The 19,745-nt window shown below is 50.9% G+C and overlaps 1 protein-coding gene across 15 annotated transcripts in view; it reads left to right on the top strand.

The window, feature by feature from the left end:
- The first annotated feature begins 57 nt into the window (after positions 1-57).
- Positions 58-19,745, top strand: part of scrib (scribble planar cell polarity protein) — a 59,410-nt gene continuing 39,722 nt past the window's right edge. For 6 of the 15 annotated variants that reach the window (XM_062479105.1, XM_062479110.1, XM_062479108.1 and 3 more), the window contains exon 1: positions 60-1,368. In XM_062479105.1, coding sequence (XP_062335089.1) covers positions 1,210-1,368 — 159 coding nt within the window. In that variant the 5' untranslated portion in view covers positions 60-1,209. Of the gene's footprint in view, positions 1,369-19,745 lie in introns of all 15 variants that reach the window. The other 9 variants (XM_062479109.1, XM_062479114.1, XM_062479106.1 and 6 more) reach the window with 5 other exon arrangements.

The following is a 19,745-nucleotide window of genomic DNA, read 5'->3' on the forward strand; positions in this document are numbered from 1 at the left end:
CATACCCATTCACAACAACAATAAGGAGGAGCCGCAGGGCGGAGCTAGTCTGTCGTGGTTATCCTCTACCTCAATCACATCACATTCTTACCACACTACTCACTGTTTGGCTAGCTAGCAACTTAGCTATCTGTGACTTTATTATCTGGAAAGTATTCAGTAAACTTGGTAATTACGTAATAAATTCAGACTCGTTCAATGCGACATTTGAGGTTGCCGTCCTGACTGATTGTCGCTACTGCCTTGGACTTCTGCGTAGCACCTCATCGATTAGCTTCAGACTGTCTAGCTATCCAGTAGCTAAGCCACAAAGCGGTGGCAGCTAGCTACCATCGTCTCGCTCTAGCCCTGCCCCACACCCCTCACCGGCCTGGTGCAAGAAGAGGGAAAGCAATCCTGTTGCTGGTGCCGCCTCTACTGTTTTATTTCTACACGACGTTTCACTTGTTGGTAGCTTGCCAGTCGATTGTGCGACAAAGAAGTGGCAATATTCAACCGCCACACTTAACTGCCGGCGAGGACAAGTTTACCCACACAGACGCTACTGGACTGAGGTCAGGACAGGAGACCGCCTTTGAGTCGTTGTGTGTTGCCCGCGAGCTACATTAGCTAACTAGCTACACAGACAATTTTTGGTAGCTTGGTAGCAAGTGTCTTTTGCTGAGAAGAGTATTGGCCATCTAGCCTAAGAGGCAGAACAAACATTTGTCACGGACACTGTGAACCCTTTCGTTTGCTGTGGAGTGTATCAGCTAGCTATAATTGCAGCTAGCAGGCCAGCTTTCCCGTGTTAAGTAAAGCTAACCTTGTTTTATCATCTGATCCCATTTAGCTATTGAAATGAAAACGACTGTAGCCAGTTTTAATGCACGTGTTTTTAAATTAATGCTATGTTAACTTTGTCCACATTTTCACTTAACACTTCAGTTAAGCGAGGTGGGTAGCTAACATTTTAGTTTCGATCTTTTGTAAAACGAAGGGTTTAATAATCTGGCTGGACACCCACGAATATAACTGGAATTGGAATTTAATTGGATACGGATACATTTTGTGACCCTTGTTTTAACTGGATTATAACAGCACCGCACCCACTTTAGTGTCAGTCGGAAGTTTTTCAATTTCCCTCACCCTCGACAACACTTCCCCGTTTCTCTCTCCGATGTGGAGTGTTGAGTAGCACCGGCAACCAAAACCCCACGGCGGCCGGTCATGCTGAAGTGTATCCCGTTGTGGCGGTGCAACCGCCACGTCGAATCGGTGGACAAGCGACATTGCAGCTTGAAGGCTGTCCCCGACGAGATATTCCGCTACAGCCGCAGCCTGGAAGAGCTTCTACTCGACGCCAATCAACTTAAAGACCTACCCAAGGTGAGCAACCAGTGGTTTCAATAACGCTTATGAAAATGGGTTCCTGGAGCGAGAATTTCTCTTTAGCACAGCATTGATGCAATGAATGCATGGGCCTACGAAGAAGTGACGTGCACCATATACTATTCAACCATTTATTGATATTAAACTACTAACCAACGACAAGAGACGTAGATCAGTGACTCTAATAGATGCAGCATTGATGACCTGTATCCGCCGAGATGTATGTTAATTATTGCACACCACAGGAGAGGCGAGTGGGCGTGTGTGATGGATGAATGATAACTAAGTGGACATACTCCGGCGATAGCTGCTGCTGCATAGTGGAGTGGGCGTGCTGCATGATGGCCAATGTGCCGACGAAAGGAGCTGGCACGCAGTTTGTTGCCCGCAGTAAGGCATGGGCCGGTGGGATTTCGAATAGCGGAGGGAGGCATGTGTGGAATGAGTCTTCCTACCATCACACCCAGGCTTTTGTCATTTGAAATATTCTACTTACCCCTGTAGTTAATTTTGGCTGTAACTAAGTTTCATCATATGTAACCAACTGTAAAACACACACACCTTGTCCTTTTGCATTTCTGGGAATCACAAACCCGTGATGTGAGTGCTGATGCAGAATACGTGCCAGCAAAAGCACACAGCATATCTGTATGCAAACAGACAGAATACAGTTGTTCTCGAAACAGCAGAGACAGTCTTCTTTAGCATTCTTACTGGTAGTACCCATTCTCAACCCTGAACTGTGAGTGTGTGTGAGAGCGTTTGCCGTTTGTGCTGACTTGGCCACGAGACAGTCTTGTCTATGACTAAGCTAAGTGGACTTGGCTCTGGCCCCCATGTTCACTGAAGGGGCAGAGACAGACAGAGTAGGGGGATGGGGACCTCTCAGCATGGCTACTACACACAAAAGCACAAAGACAAGACATTTTAAATATTTCATCTACCTTCAAGCTAGTTGTGTGTTTCTCACGACACACACAGGGAGTACTGGTGTGGGCTGTTGGCTGGCACGAGGCTGGCTGCCTTGGACACTGTGACACCCCTCCTCTGACTAACTCTAACCAGTGCTGACAGCCCCTCCATGTGGCACTGGCTTTGGACAACAGACACAAATGTGGAGCGACAGAGCAGGCCAGGAGCATGTCTCTGTCCGTGTTGCGTGCAGACATGGAGCATACGGTGCCCCTTCGGCCCGCAGATCCGGGAGGGCTTCAGAGAGGGAGCGCCTGGAGGGAGCACTCTGGCAGAACCAGGTTTAGGAAGAGTGGATGTAGTAGACTGAAATGTGACTCTTTCGCGGTAGTTAATACGTGGGTGTAAAGTTTTCCTGGATAAAGAGCCACTGCTCTGACAGGGCCCTTGTTGTGGTTGGATGATGATTGGATGATTTTAGGGTCGCAATCTCAGAATTTCTACGAAGGCAATACTATGATTTGAAGCTTAGTAAGCTCGTTTCTTTCAGGTGGTTTCCAAGTCCCTTTCTTTATTTTTTACGCATTTCATTTTATTATCCACATGAATTCAATCATCTTTTATTGACTGTCTGTGTCTGAGGTGTCGTAAAACAGCCTTTTGGGGTTGCTGTACTGAGACATCGTGGGTGTGAGATCACCATGTGTGGCTGGCAGATGTCATTTAGAATAATCGTCTCACTGCCATCCCACTTCCACAGAAGCGTCCCCACAGAGAGGGCTGGTCAGCGGGCTTCAGCCAGGGCTCTACTGGGCAATGTGGACCCTGATGGCTTCCGTCAGTCCTCCAGCTCTCTGCTTTTTATGTCAATTTGCAAGGTTGCAAAGTCTGTCGGTACGTTACCATAGCAGCCCCTCTAATGCGGTTAAAACATGCAGATCTTCTTGCACTGTATAATCTAGTCATAAACGGTTAAGTAAGTGTGTGCTGGTCAATTAGTGCCATGTTGGGGGTTGGGAGTTGTGGAAGAATGGGGGTGGTTCTGGTTTTGGGGGGGTGAGTGGGGTTTAACAGTGTGAACAGATGGTGATTCACAGGTCTTAAGTTCCGTGTGTGTCTCTGGCCTCCACCTGGCAAACAGAGATTATATGTTGTAGTAAAGGACTTTTTATTCTTCCTATTAGCCTCAGTGTGGTTAAAGAAATGAAAGAACATGAGTGGGCTGTCTTAGAGCTCTCCATCTCTTGGCATTGTTCCAGTTAGTTTCTGGCGGTAATAATATTTCCTTTTTAGAAGAAATAATACTGAACATTATATAATATTGTGAAGAAGCAAAGTATATGTTTTGGACAAATTGTGCAAACGCTGACTCTGACAGAGATGGTGAAGGCCTAATGTTTAGACCTATTTTTTACTACAGTGGACCAACTCATTCTGAGTACCACACAGCCACGATGGAGAGGGGTGGATGGAAAGGGTGGGAGAGGGAGATAGATGGAGAAATAAAGGAGAGAGCTAGTTGCAGAGCAGGAATTCCCCCTTTTGCCTGTGTAGCCTGAGTTCTGTTTTGGCATTATGCAACTCCTAATCCCCGCTACTCCTTAATGTGTCTTTTGTGTTGCTGCGGCTAAGTAGAGTTCCTCTGTGGGTTTCACAAATACCAGACTCTGGTAATCACACCAGGACCAAAAACACAGAGGATCTCTGAACACAGAGTTTACTGCTACTGCGCCTCCCCTCTTATCTCTGGTGCTGTTGTGTTATAGTGTATGTTCTTGTTATCATCTTTTAATACTGAACTAGGACCAGCGGACTTGCAGTCAGGTTCACAGTGCTCTTCCGAAATTTAACACTAACCCATAATGTACAAAGGGGCTTCTTCAGAGTGGGTGTAAGTGCATGTTGGAAACGGTGAATCCCAGAGGCAGGGGAATGGCAGACAGCAGCACTGAGTTGGCAGGGGATGTCCTGGTGTTCAATAGGAACTATCTACTCTCAGTTCTGATGCTCTGTCAATGATTACCGCCTGCTTCTGCAGATTGCTGCTGTGAAGCTTTCTGTTTGGACAGTGTGCTCATGTCTTCACTAGAGAGAGAGAGAGAGAGAGAGAGAGAGAGAATATGTGACTGAGGAGAAATGGGCTGGCACTCTTCTAGTTACCCAACAAAGTGGTTCCCCATAAGAACAGGGGCCTTGCCTTGTCCCTGTCCCTTACAAGTTTGAGAAGTGCTCTGCTAGACTGGTCTACCGTGGTCCAAGGCTTGTTTAAGTGACTTAACTTGGGTGGGAGGGAGGCGGAGGCCAAGTCCCCCCCCCCCCCCCCCCCCCCAAACCTCGTTTTGAAGGATTTGCTCGAGGACGAAGGGAAGTATCTTTTAGCAGTCCTTAAAAAGTCTCATGACAGCTTACAAAGTAGCCCATTCACCCTGTCCCAGGACATCATATCCAATGTCACAGTTCTTTGTCTCGCTACCTCGCTGGGTTCTGTGCAGCCCCAGGCAGATCCCCACACACTCCCACAACATGCAGCTAAAACAGGCGTCAATCCAGCCCGTTTTAAGACGCCAGGGACAGAAAACATCCTAAATCGACTTATTTACCGGCATCACTGTTTGATCGCCCTAGCTTCTCTGCATAACTTCTGCTTGGACATCTGTGGCCTGCCTCTTGTTAACAGAGAGTGATAAAAAGCTAGTTGGTAGGTGTGTCCCATGGATGTGTATTGTTGGCAGAACAGGTTTGACGTTCTTCTTACTTCTGTTATTTCTAAGAACTGGCTGGGCCAGGTATTTCTACAATACACATCTCTGTATTCCATCTAAACCTTTCCCCTCCGGTCTCCAACCACTGGTAGAGGGAGAACAGTCCAGGTCCCTCCCTCCAAACTCCTCCCATGTTTCCAACCAATGGTAGCCATATGGGGAGCTCCATGTGGCATGTCACATGTCAGGCTAATCTGTAAGGTCACCAAAGGTGTCCCGGACACATGCTAGCTTATGATGTCATCGTGTCACCTGGCTGACAGGGCAAGGTTGGTAGAAGGTTGAAATAGAACATTGGAGTTTTAGCGTTTAATACCTTTTTAATTAATTCTTTAATTCTGTGCTGTGAAATATTATAGCACTAGGCCTATATACTACTGAACTGTAGGCTGTTGTCTTCTGCACTCTGCTTCAGTTCCCAGTGACCCCCCTCAGTGTTTTTTGCCTGGGGGCAGATTAGGGTTTCACCCGTCCGTGAAAACGTAGCCTAACCCCCTCCCTCCAGGCCCTCCATCCTACAGCCCAGTGCTTCTGAGTGTCCTCTGGGACGTGTCCTCTGGGACGTGTCCTCTGGGACGTGCCCTCTGGGACGTGCCCTCTGGGACGTGCCCTCTGGGACGTGCCCTCTGGGACGTGCCCTCTGGGACGTGCCCTCTGGGACGTGCCCTCTGGGACGTGCCCTCTGGGACGTGCCCTCTGGGACGTGCCCTCTGGGACGTGTCCTCTGGGACGTGTCCTCTGGGACCTGCCCTCTGGGACCTGCCCTCTTATGCCAGGTCTCGGTTTGAGCACAAGTGGACCGATGAGATCTGAGTGCTTTCTTTCTCAGAGTCTCGGCAGCATGTATCCTGCCCCGGGTCAAACTGCAGTTCAACTGGAATCGAATTTAACTGCAGCGTCTGCTTCACTCTGCCATTGTGGTTCATCACAACAACTGTAACTGTCCCATTGTTTCCGCCTGTGGTGGATTGAGTCATTTGTTTAATGAGTCAGGACACAGCTCAGCTCAGCTCATTCACAGTTCAGTTCAGCAGGATCATTTTGAACTCGGGGAGATTTTGTCTTTCTTTCCTGGTTACTTCTCCCTTAAAAATCCCTGCCCCACTTACTGGAGGTGTAAAACAAGTCCTGTTAATATTTCAGGCACCTCGTGTCTGTGACCTTGGGGGGTATCACCTACTCTGCAATATAAAAGTTGTGATAAACTGGTTTCTCCAAGTAGTTCTGTACAGTAATCTAGGACAGTACTTTTTACCCCTTTCTTTTTTTTCTTCCTAAGTGCTATAGAGGTACATCACGTACCTCCTCCACTCTGCAGCCAGACAACCTTTAGAGGAGGAGTGGAGAACCAGAGAGAGAGAGAGAGAGGGATGGGATGGGGAGAAGGGAATGAGTAGGACAACGGGGGGAGAAGAGAGAAAAGATGGAGAGGAGAGCTGGTCCCCTACTCCCCAGCCAGCGGCCAGCTGAACTAGGGCAGGACTGGTGATAAATCACACCTGCCACCACACCGGCCCCTCTGCAGTAAAACCACATCCGTTCTCCTCATATTCTCCAGCTCTCTCTCTGTCTCTCACTCTCTCTGTCTCTCAGCCTCTCACTTTTACTCTCTCTCTCTCTCTCTGGGCTCTTGTCCTGTAGCACCGACTGGGTTGATGTTGTTTGGACGCCACTGAAGCAAAGGAAGTGTTAAGAGTTCATGGTGTCCACCTAAAATCCAACACAGACCCACAATGAAGAAAGAGGCTTCTTCAGAGTGGGTGTATGTGCACATTGAGGTTCTGGTGAATCCCAGAGCCAGGGGAACAGCAGGCAGAAGCACAGAGACAGGAGGAAAGAGCGTGCGAGATTGAGGTCCTTTTTAATGCATGAGGAGCACATTCGGCAGGTTCCTTTGTCTGAGCTGATGACCAGCTGCTCTCACATCCTGCCCTCCCCTTCCCCCACGAGAGTGGAGCGGGGGGGGGGGGGGGGTATTCCGGAGGTGGATTAACAGGGGTCTCCCACACAAACTCACACACATACTCCCTGTGGTGTAGGAAGTGATCCTGGGTGCCTGTGAGCAGAGCAGAGTGTACCACAGCAGAACTGATCCCTTGTCCCCAGAGGCGCTGATCCAGCCCACAGCCCCAACGGGGCTCGTCTGATGGGGGGGAGGAGGGGGGGGGAGTCAGGTGGGAGAGGCCCAGAGGGTGTCACGGAACCAAACAGGCCTAACTCTGGGGAGATGGTCTAATACGGATGGATCAGTACAGTCGTGCTTAGACACCGAGACTTAGCCGCACCTGCACTCTTTTACTTTCTCATTCGCACGCACACACTGTCTCTCTCTCTGTCTTTGTCACTTACTGACCATCCTGACATTTCCACTCCACTTTCACACATTACTGTGTGTCTCTCTCACGCTCACGCTCACACACACTATGAGAACCAGAGAGTCACGTCTACGGCTTCTCACATCTCGTACTGTAGCCCATACTGGCACAGAGTTTGTCAACCACAGACAGGTTGTGTGTGCTATCCTGTGGCTCCTGTGCCCTAGCCACGCCCCCGCCCTGATTCGCCAGCCTCAAAGGTAAACAATGAACTGGGGCAAACGGTGAATAATTGATGGCAGTGGCGTCGGCAGCTGCTGGTGACAGCAGCGAAGCCGCATCTGTGTCCTACATGGGACAGACATGGGCTCAGCCTCAAGTCTAAAGTACACCGCGTGTCTGGGGGGTATGGAGGAGAAATCCCAGGCCCTGTAGTTCTGTCATGACGGCTTACTTCTCCCTGCAATCTACTTTCTCTCTGTATTTCACTCCCATGCCCTCTTTTACTTCCTTTTGCTCGATGTCCTTCACTTTCTCTCTCTGCTTGGTTGCTTGGTTGTTCCTGGTGTGTGAAGGGCAGGCCTCAGTCGGACTCTAGTACAGAAGGCAGCACAGGGAGGCCAGGTGACATTTCTTTGGGGAGGAACGTTGCCACGGTCTTTGATCTCGATGGCCCCGTGACCGGCCTATTTTAAGGCCGCACCACCGTCCAGGCTGTTGGTCGATGGTCGATCGACCAGGATGTTGCCAGCATTGACCACAAACACACCTTCCCGCCCCCCCGCCCCCCAAACCTTTATCTACACGCTGCACATGCTGGCGCAGGGTCTCTGGTGAGGTACTCTGTAACCCAACACCTCCTCTCCTCCAGGGATCTGTGTGTGCTCAGCAGTCCTGCTTGTTTGCCAGGGATTCAAGGATACCTCCATCAGTCTCTGTCCCTCACGTCGTAATCACAGCTCTGTCTCCATCCTCCTCAGTCCTGTTGTGTTGCGGTGATCCATTCCACGTTTGAACCATCCCCCACTGCCCTCCCTCTGGGAGGCCCACAGCCTCCACAGCTGTCAGCAAACGGAGCTGTCAATCTAGAACTACAGAAACATGTAGTCCAAATGCTCAACCAGGGCCCGGACCTGCTCATAAGCAGCTGATCCAAGATGACGTCCCGGCCTCTTGGTTCTGCAGCTTTACTTTCTTTTAGTTATTTTTTATAATCAAAGTTTTTATTGTTTTTCCATGTGAAACACACCACAATTAACAACATGTAACAGCACCAAACACGCATTATACAACAATCTGGGCAAGAAAGATAGAAAAACAACTACAAAAAGTCACAATTAAAACACATACACATAAATAATAAGTCAAATAGGAAAAATAGGATGGGGGGGTGTTGGCTAAGATCGAATTAGGCTTGATAATAAAAGTAATTATGGGGCAATAGTCAGTTCAAATTGAATAAAATGCAGGAAATGAGACCAGACTTGGTAGAATCTACCCCTACCATCATTCAGTCTTGCAATAAGTTCTTCAAATGAGGCTGTCATTAACTTCAGCCAGTCTCAAAACTAGGCCTTACCTGGCTTTTCCAGTGTTTAAGAATGATTCGTACTGCAGTGATAAACCCAGCCAGTGTCAGAGCGGACTCCGCTTTAGATATGTTCTGCAGCTTTTCTAAGATCAGCATGCTGAGATGCCTGATAATTATTTATTTTTAAACAGGCCCACATGGGGAGCAAGGCAGTGGTCCATTCTTGCTGTCAGACTAGGCAGCTCTCATCATCACCAGTTCATCATTATCAGCCAGGCTGGTGATCCTTGCGTGCAGCCCGCAGAACAAAGACGTCCTGGTTCTCTTTACAGTGTCTGTAAGCAGACAATGAACCCAGTTGAGAATGACCCCTCTTTGTATGGGCTGGTCCCCGTGGCGGAGCTGCGCCGTGGGGATCGCAGAGTGAGTTGTTTTCCATGAAGAACTTAGTCAGTTCAATAAGACAGGCAGATAGTGGGAGGGGCCTGGGTTTGGTCCGTGTGGTGGAGCCGCGCTGGCAGGCCCACAGAAAGTACCCAGACATAAGAGGTCTGGTTTTGGGCCCTGTGGAGGAGCTGCGCGGGGAGGCCCACAGTCCAGACGGGTCTGACGTCTGTGCCCCATCGTGCTGATTTGTTGACATCTGTGTTTTTTCTTTTCTTGTCAATTCCTTTTTGTTGGGAGCAGCTCCGCTGGCAGGAAGTGGGAATAATCGAGTGAGCCGTGGAATGTGCTGTTTTTGTTTTCGGAGGAGGCGCTGCCGCAAGTCAGTCTGCGTCCAGCCCACAGCACTGACCAGGACCACTGCCCTGGACCCTGCACATCCTGGGCTCAGGACAAACCAATCAGCTCTTACCCCCCTCCTACCCTCTAGCAATAGCATATGTGGTATATTGTATGTTTCTCGTGTAGAAGTCTTCCATTTGTTTTGCTTCGTCTTACTCTCACACGCTCGTGCTGATAAGAGACCAGAGCCCAGGCCTATTGTTTCCCTGGAATCCCAGAAGGCCTGGCCTGTCGAGGAGCCTGGAGGCCACAGCCCAGATAAAGGAAGTTCAACATTGTGACAGCGGCTACAGCCTTGTTTAGCATGCAGATAGCTCTGCAGTCATCGCATGGTTGATGCTGTTGATGGCCCTAGTTCACAACCCTGTTAACGTCTCCTCTTATCGTCTCACGTCATGTTCTGACTGCATGCCGTGTGGACTCTCAACTGTCCAGGTTGTCTCATAGACCGTTCCAGAACACCTCTGTTCTCAGTTCCTGCTGTGTTGTTGGCCAAAGAAGCCACAGCCCAGTTTTAGAATGAGTCAACCTAGACATGGGTTAGCTTCCCCGTTAGTTTCTTGGTTCCTTTATCTAGAGGAGACTCAGCTCCCTGAAACTTGGGCTGAAGCAGAGCTTCTGTACCAGGGTGTAGTTCCTAAGTCCTACAGACTGAATCTGAATGGAGTGAAATGGGTCTGCGGGTCCCTCCAGCACGTTGAAGCTATTGACCAGTAGAGTACACACACCCACACACGCGTGTTTGTGCCAAAAATGCATAGCAAGTGTTGACTATTGAGACCATAATGGGGATGTAGCTGTGCCCTTGTCCTTTCATTGCCTGCAACTCATACTGTGTGTGTGTGCGTGCGTGCGTGCGTGCGTGTGCGCGTTCCACTTGCTGGCTTGGGCACTCGATGACAAAGGCGTCCTTTGAGCCATACCAGCGGGTCTGTCTCTCTCTCTCCTCCAAACACATCTTTTCATCGCTGGCGTAGCAAGAACGCCCTGACTGTCTGCTCACTTCTCCTCCCAGAGTGGCTCAAAACAGGCTTAACCCTTTCCTGTCCCCCCGTCCCACTGGGACCTCCTTGTAGAAAGATGAACTTCCGCAACACGGCCCGCATAACTCATAGCAGGCTCAGGGGCTAGTGTTGATGGGCATTGTTTGAGCCAAAGGTCAGTTTATTTTAGCCTGTGCTTTAAAAAGCATGTGTTGCGTTGGAAGGACAAAGCTACACTTTAGGGTGATTGTCTCAGCCTCTGTTCCCCAGTGAGCAGTCGACACTGTGGGCTAGCTCGGTTCAGCCCGGTCAATAAACCACTCGTTTCCCCCTGGCTGTGAAGGAGAGTTTGTACTTTGTACCTGGCTTATGATTGCTACACTGTGTGGCCTTGTCTTTGAGGGGGAGTGTGTGTGTATACAGTGTGTGTGTGTAATTAACGCAGCCAGTACTGTAGCACGTGACGCCGGAGGAAATACAGGCATGACTGGAATCTGCCCTTCATGCTGGAAGCCACACATTTGGACCCATGTACAATACTGTATAGGAAGACCACACACGCGTGCGCACACACACACACACACACCCACACACACACGCCTATATACACTGCAATAAACCACAGGTAGTCAAACATTGCATTTATATGGCACACAGACGGTGCACAGTTATATTTTTTCCGTCCGAGGAACCTTTTCCTTCCTAATCAAACTTGACTTGAGTCTACCCTGTGTCAATGTGAAGGTGCTCTAATTCAGCTTCCATTTTAATTAAGCCAGCGTCTGTACTCCAGGGGCTGTCGCCCAAACGGAGGTCTGGTGAGGAGCCAAGCAGGGAGAATGGAGGAGGCGTTTAGAACGACGAGTTCAAAGAGCCGCGCGTGTTGACTGTCTGATAATGACATGGTTTTAGTGAGAGACGCCCTGGTCTCATTACTCACTCTAAATAATAGCAATCCTGGCCTACACAACCTGCAAAGGGAAGTCACCTCAGCCTGCTGTTGGCCTTCCTTTTGTCTCTGGTTTTAGATTGGTGCTGCTGTGGACACAGCAGGGCAGCATCTGAAGGATTAAAGCACATCTCGCTCTTCATCCCCCTGGCCAGGGTCTTTCCTGAAGGGCCCTGACACTGAGCTAAGTGGCCCTGGCAGCCACAACAAAGTCAGTTTACCTGCGAGAGTGTATTTGTGTGTAGGTACGGCTGAAAGTTATGTCAACTGATTTCAGCCATGTCGGGTCTCAGATGCTAAGGTCACGCTGGGGCTCAGGACAAACAGGAGAGTCACCTCACACGCAACCGTCAATGTTTATGAAGGTGAGCTAATTCACTTTGCTGCGGTCCCCGCCTGGTCTGCTTAACACCATGTAAAAAGACCCAGAAAATGAGACCTACAGTTGAAGCAGTCAGTCAGTTAATATTTAACACAGTATTTACGACCTGATTCTTCATGGCACAAATACAACCAGGTATCAGGCGGTGATGAGGCATTTTGAGTCTTTAAACCAGAAGGGAAACAGTGTTTGAAGAAGGTGAGCCGGGATAGTCCTGCGCCCGACAGCAGACAGCGGTAGAAGGATGGGACTGTGAGGGCGGGGCGGGGGGGGGCGGGGGATAGAGCTGGTGTGTTTTGCTCCACCCTGACAGTGATCCTCTCTGGAGGTGTGTAGGAGTGGTATAAGGAGTCAACGCTGTAATTAGGCCTGTCTTCACAACACAGAGCAGATCAGCATCGTGTTGACTTCCACTCCTCCTCCTCCCCCTCTCTAGTGTTTGTCGTTGGCAGCTGAATTTGAAGCTTGCTTAGGCCTCACCCCAAACAGGAGATCGACATGGAGTCAGTACTTGTGATTCTGAGGGATTACAACAGAAACAAAGTCTAGATTTCTAGATGTCTTTACCTTAATCTCCAGGTGGGAGTGTTGAATTGCCAGCCAGCCTCTCTACTCATTCAGCAATCTCATCATGACGTGTTCTCGTTGCCCCGGACAGCGTTCTAGAACACTCTGTGGTCTCCAGGGTGATCTTGCTCCGGAGACGAGGGTGCTCCTGTCATCTGGGGGGTGGCGGTGTATTTACCCAGGGTATCCATTGGCAACACAGTAGCCTTCACCATGGAGAGCTTGTCTGTGTCACTGGCAGCCAGGCATGCATGCAGGCAGGCAAGGTTGTTATGCAGTTGCAGGCTACTAGTATTGACCATGCCTCTAGTGGAAGGCTCTAACGGCTTTCCTTGTGTCCTCCAATCCTTGCCTCTCCTTCTTAACTGTGATTGGACAAGAAGAGGAGAGAATCATACCACCTCCTTTTGAGGAGGAGTCGAGGAGAGAGGGCGCCACTGGGGAACTAATGACTTACTTTCAGCTTTTGAAGTTTTAACTGAAACTTTAACTTCAGTCTCCTTGACTGTGCATTAGTGTTCATCCAGAACACACACTACCCTGCCTGTGTCCACTGGTGCAGGATGGGATATTTCCATGAGCTGCAGGCATGCTCGGCGATATCTACACCACATGGAGGTGACATTACGTTAACACATAGCAGGGATTCCATTCTGTTTAACCGGGCACAGGGATGTTTTATTTAGATGCGTCTTGACGTTTTATCCTCTGGGCCCAGAGGGGGTTTAGTGTGTCGACGTGCTTGTCGAGAGGTTTGTCTCGGGCATCACAGGCACAGCAAAGCTGCTGGCATACGCTGCAGAATGTGGGCTAGAGCAAATGACCGCGTGTCGATGCTCTTCGGCGCGCGGTCGACAGATCTCAGTTGCCATTCCGCTGACTCGTCACGGGGAAACCGTGTGGGAGAACGGAAAACAAAAAGCCCTATTCGAGCCTTCATCAGAGTGGACCTGCATCCCTGACGCGTGTCCTTCCCGTCCGTGCAGGGTTCTGCAGTGTCAGCGTTCATCTACAACATGCAGCGTGTACTGCAGGGAAATGTAGCCGGCGAATTGCGTCGTTTTATAGCGACATGCTGTGGGGTTTTTTTGCCGAGTTACTAGAGAAAACATTGAGTAGGATTTCTCGCACTGGGACCATCTGGGGTCTAAGCAAACAGACATCCCCCGAGGGAGAGCTGCTGTTTGGGGGCGAACTGCAACCCCAGAGCCTCCTATGATGCTGCTCCTTCTGGTGTGGATAAACTATCTGAATTGTGAGGGAAAAGAGATGGATTTTCATCAGTGGTGCACTGCACTAGTGTGTGCGTGTGTGTGTGTGTGTGTCAGTTGCATGATCAATAAAGGCTTCTTCCTCTTCTCCTGCTGAACTACAATCATCATATACTGAGATATATATCTGTCTACCATAAGCCATGTACAGATGTTTTACATATCCATGACCCAGTTGCCAATGTAGGTGAAGAATCTCTTTCCCCAGGGCTTATAGAAGAGCAAGGCCTCAGCTTGGCTCTGTTTCTGTCAGTCCTGCCTCTGGCCGTGATGAAATAGTCCCGCTTCAAACAGCTCTGTTATATCAGCTAGCTAGCTAGCAAGCTGAGGCAGCTGCTCCTGCGTGTCCCTGCTGCCTCACCCTGTCGGTCGAGAACAGGTAGACACATCTGTCCATTCTGTGTGTGTCAGGCTGTGTGTTAATGTTTGTTGCTGTGTGTGTGTGTGTGTGTGTGTGTTGCCTGCTGACAGAGGAATGTTGAGGCCGCTACGGCTGAGCTTCAGACGCTCAGCCACATGATCCTGTGAGGGGGCCGCAACCTGGACACACACAATGGGCCTTTATACCGTCCCTGGCTGCTCAGGATACACGCACACACACGCGCATACCAGGACACACACACACGCACATTAAGAGGGAGACAGCCATACCCATCTACCGCACACACACCCCATCAGAGCTGGCAGCACCCGTCCCCTCCCCTGGTTGCCCTGGGCAGTGTTGTGAGCGAGAGACACACAGGTTCAGGGCGAGGCAGAACGAGAAAGCATGACAGTAATGTGATGAGCTGGTCGGCTATTGTCACCTTTCAACTCCAGCCCTCTCTGGCAGTGCTGTGTGTCCATGGCAGCCCTGTACGGAGTCAGTCAGGTTCCTGTTGTCAGCCTCTGTACTGTACCAGGCCCAGACAGCAGCTCCTCCTTCCAGGGGTTTGATCACGGAGCGTGTTGACAGTGTTCCGTCCGGACAGGAAGAGACTCGCGCTTAACAATAGCCGGGCATCGCCACGGATACGGATGACAGTGGCGGAGCGAGACAGTAATGCACGGAGGGGGGGGGAGGGGCTAGCAGGCAGGGGAGACAGACGGGTCGGAGAATCCGACAGACGGGAGATTTACATGCCTGCATAGCACACAGATGGGTAGAAGTCAAGCTGACCTACTGGCAAGAGAAACGGACAGTCAGGCGGAGTGCAGGCAGACGCAGTGCAGTCAGGCAGGCAGGCAGGCGGGCGTTCAGGCTGAAGCAGACCGGATCCAGCCCATCCAGGACAGAGCCAAACGTCCTCCGCTGTCTGTAAACAATAGGAGGACTGGCTTTGTGTCACGTTGGTGGGAACATGCAGGGCGGGAGTGGGAGAGAAAGGGTCAGAGTACGAGAGAGAGAGAGGGAGAGAGAGAGAGCGGGAGAGAGAGTGAGAGAGGGGGAGAGTTCTCTTCCTCTTCTTAGGGTCAGTTGTTGTCCTGTGTGAGGGGCTCATATAGAGAGCTTGTTGGGTGAGGACTATGAAACAGCAGACAGGACCACCTCAGCTTGTAAAGAGCAGTGTTCTCTCTTTCTGCTTGTCGTAGTCAGCTGTGTGGTTCAACCAGGGGAGGGGGCTGGGGGCTGGGGGCTGGGGGCTGGGGGCTGGGGGGCACACTACAGGGGGCGCAAGGCCAGTGTGCTGACATACAGCAGTGTTGTTTTAGGGTGCACAATGCAGCAAGGTTCCCCTTTATCACCTGTAATCATTGATGCTGGTTGCCCCCAGCATCACACACACACACACGCACACACTATTTTACGATTACCCAGTTTTGCGAGAGTTCAGCCTTGTTGTAAAGCAGTTTTTTTCCCCAGTGGGTCCCTACAGTAGTACAGCACATTCCTCATTTGACTGGGATTTGTTTAGGAGTCAAATCACCCTGATAACCACCACAGACATGGGCCCAGGGCCCTCGTCTGGCGTGTGGGCGCACGGATCGGCGCTCGCGTGTGAGCGGTGGTTGGTGATGGGTTTGTTTGTGTGTGTGTGTTGTTCTCCGGGCAGGTGCGTGCAGCTGAGTGCTGTGTGCGAGCAAGGGAGAAGGAGAGGCAGACAGAAAGAGGGAGTGCATCTTGTTTAATTCTTTCCTCACGGTAGGCTCCCACTAGCATCCGCTGCACCAGCACAGTGATGACAGGCACACACAAACACTCTGTTTAAGATAAATAGCCCCTGGAGGCAGCCCTTTAGCCCAGACCCCTGTTCCACTCTTCTGTTCTCCTGACTCGACACTAACGCCAGCAAGATGGAGGACACCCTGCCGCATGCGGCTCCACCGAGACAGGACGGCTAGTTTACTATGTGTGTGGGATGTACATAAGATGTTGCACAGGCTCATGCTAAACATGCTGCGAAACATGCTCTACAGAAGCCAGGCTCTCGTCCTGGCCCTGTGCAGCCAGCAGGGCTGAGGGCTGTTTAGGCAGAATAACCTGACCTGCCAAACGTCCGTTCTGCTTGTTCCTCCAAGAGGGATCCTTTCTCTTCACTTCTAGGCCGTCTGTTTCACTTGCAACCTTCCTCTCCTCCCACCCTCCACCTGGGAGGGCTGATCCGACGTGACGGGGATAGGTAACAGCTGGGTAGATAAACGCATGCTGTTGATGTGTTTTTAGGCTTCCCTGTCATGTCGAGTCAGTCATCCTGGCAGAAACCTCCCCTTGTGGGAGGGGGGGGGGGGGGGGGGTAGAAAGGTTGGGTGATGGAACACACGCTCACAAACTCTCTCACTCACTCACTCACTCACTCTCTCACACACACACACTTATTGGGGCATGCACATTCATTCCCTCCCATTTATTTCATCTGTTGTTCCTGCAGTCTCTTCCTGACATTCTCACAGCCACATGACTACAGGGCCCGTGGGGCCTGATGGCCTACTGTGACTCTTGTTTACCTGCCCTCAGGTCTGTGTACTGCCCTCAGGTCTGTGTACTGCCCTCAGGTCTGTGTACTAAGAGGGCCGTGCACGTGTGATGACAGGATTAGTTACGCTCGCCAAAATGACTTTACAGGATAGCCTGTAGCAGAGGAGGAAGGCAGACGGCCACACACACACACACACACAGGGACCGCCTCCACACCTGGACTGAATGACACGTGAAATGTGTGGGAGAAGTTGTTTGAGGTTAGAGGAAGTTGGTGAACCATGCTATTTGTTGCCGTTAATGGGAGTCTGTCAAGCCAGATCCCTTTGCTACAGGCTGAGAGGGGAAGAGAACCTCCCAGAACAAGGCTCATGATGGGACTTCCACCCAGATAAGATCCGGACATTCCAGTGTGCGTGCGAGCACATGTGTGCTGTGAGGTGTAGTGGTACAGTAGAGCACTGTGTGTGTCCGTGTGAGAGCCAGAAGCAGGTTGGAATGGCCCGGAAGTTTGAAAGCTGGACTTACACCACAGTGCTGTCTGTCTGTGGTCAGGTGGTCAGATGGTCGGACAGGACTCGGGGAGGCGGGTGGACGGGGGGGTCAGCTCAGAGCCGCCCTCCTGTGGGAACCCCTTTGTGTATCCTCCCTCCTTCCTTCATTAATAAGCCCCCTTCTCCTTTCTCTCTGTCTCTCTCCTCTGCTCTCTCTCTCCTCTGCTCTCTCTCTCTTTGCTTCTCTTCTTCACCTCTGGCTTTTGTTCTCGCTCTCTTCTTTCAAGTCCTCATCCCTTCATTTCCAGGCCCCCGCCCCCTCCCCTCTCCTTTCTCCCGGCGCCCTCTCGGACAATGGATCATCCGACCCCCACCACCCTGGCCTTTGGAGGGAGGGAGAGGGGGGCAAATGACAGCCCAGTATGGGGGCCACTCTCCCTTTGTCCCTCGGTCAGGGAAAATGGAGGGAAATTAGAGAGCAGTGGAGGAGCCAGGGAGAGAGGGATGGAGGAGGAGTGGCGGCTGCACTCATGCGGAGGGATTTGGGTTTCAGTCCCTGTGGAGAGAAGGGAGGATAGGGGGAGTAGAGGAGGCTAGAATCGTAGCTTCTTGTAGGAAGTCAGTACTTCTCTTCCACTGTGGCCTGGGCTCCCAGTCTGTCGGCCCAGGTTTTTCTGAAACCTTCTGGAACCTTCTCTGGGCTGATGGCACCAGTGTGTGCGGTGTTGTCAGGCCAGCTCTTTTGAAGGGGACTGACCAAGTTACTCAGTCAGCCAAATCCTCCCTTTCTCTGTCATGAACTGTGAAAGAGAAGAGGAGGCCATCACAAAAGACCCCCCTCCCCTCGGTTTTCTGCCCCTCACCCCAGCTGTGTGTGTGTGTGTGTGTGTGTGTGAGAGGGAGAGAGGGTGGTCATGATCAGTAGACTGGATTATTGGATGACGGAGAGGGGGAGAGAAAGATGGGAGAGAGTGAATAGTGGCAGAGCAGGAGGGATTCCACTCTGCAATGACAAGAGACACGGCCTAGAAGAGGAGGGAGGGGGAGAGGGGGGGAGGGGGGGAGGGAGGGAGGGGTGGAAGGGTTTAATGCTCTGTCATTTCTGGGAGTCAGGTGGCTGAGCGGTTAGAGAATCGGGCTAGTAATCCGAAGGTTGCCAGTTTGATTCCCGGTCATGCAAACTGACGTTGTGTCCTTGGGCAAGGCACTTCACCCTACTTGCCTCGGGGGAATGTCCCTGTACTTACTGTAAGTCGCTCTGGATAAGAGCGTCTGCTAAATGACTAAATGTAAATGTAAATGTAAATTTCTCCTCATCCTCCTGGCCAGTGAAAGTGAGCACAGGGGCTCAATTGATCCGACTGGTCAACACTCCTTGTTCACTCCCATTTTGTCAGCCTCTCCTGGACACCTTCTACTGGGTCTGAACGGGTGAATGTGTGTGTTTACATGCTGTGTGCTTGTGTGTGTGTGTGTGTGTGTGTGTGTGTGGTCATTGGAGCCCTCTGTCTGTAATGGTTTAATCGGAGAGCAGCCGTAGGGTAAATGGAGTCACTTGACTGGAACACTGATGTCTGTGTCCATCAAGCTTGAGAACGGCTCACCTAGCCTGAACACACACACACACAATTCCTCACTCACCAACCGTCAGTTATAAATGAGCTCCAGCCTAGAACACATTCTTCTCAATGTCTTTACTGTCCTGTTCCAGGCACGCACACATACACACACACACACACACACGCAAACGCAAACATGCTTAAACACACCGTTAAAAAAACAGTAACTCTTCCTGGTACACGTCACCACGGTAACACACACATTAACACTGCCTCTCCCAGGCAGCTTCACACACCTGCAGGAGCAACAAAGGGTCCTGCCCACAAGCCCCACAGTCACACAGGACACACACACACACACAGCAGCGTACGTGAGAGCTGAGCTATGCTTCTTAGGGAGCAGCAGATAAGGCTGCGCTAGTCCCAGAGACCAGCCTTCAGGCGTCACTCATCACACACTCACTGTGGCGCAGCACGTCTCTCGTGTAGCCCTTACACACACACACACACACACACACACACACACACACACACACACACACCGCTCTCTGTTTTAGCATTCTCATGGGTGGCCAGGTTTCACTCAGTGCAGCCTAATGACCTCTTCATACCAGCTGGAGGGTGCACACACACACACACACACACACACACACACACACACACACACACGAGCACGCGCAGTGAGTGAGGCAGCAGTAGTGTACGGTGTGGCCATGCCTGACCTCTCAGCAGCAGAGAGACTCAATGGTCATCTTTGTGAGTGTTCATAACAACCCGTCCACTGGGCAGATTGGATAACAGTCCTCCTTCCCTCCCTCGTTCTCTCCTTCCATCCCTCCCTCCCTCGTTCTCTCCTTCCATCCTTTTCTCCTTCACTCCCTCTCTCCTTGCCGACGTGAACTGAGCTCTGGAGAGAGAGAGAAGGAGGGGTGTGACTTGAATGAAGTGGTGTACAGTTCTTTCATTC

Source organism: Osmerus eperlanus, chromosome 15 (assembly GCF_963692335.1).
Source record: "Osmerus eperlanus chromosome 15, fOsmEpe2.1, whole genome shotgun sequence".
In the NCBI taxonomy this organism is placed as follows: domain Eukaryota; kingdom Metazoa; phylum Chordata; class Actinopteri; order Osmeriformes; family Osmeridae; genus Osmerus; species Osmerus eperlanus.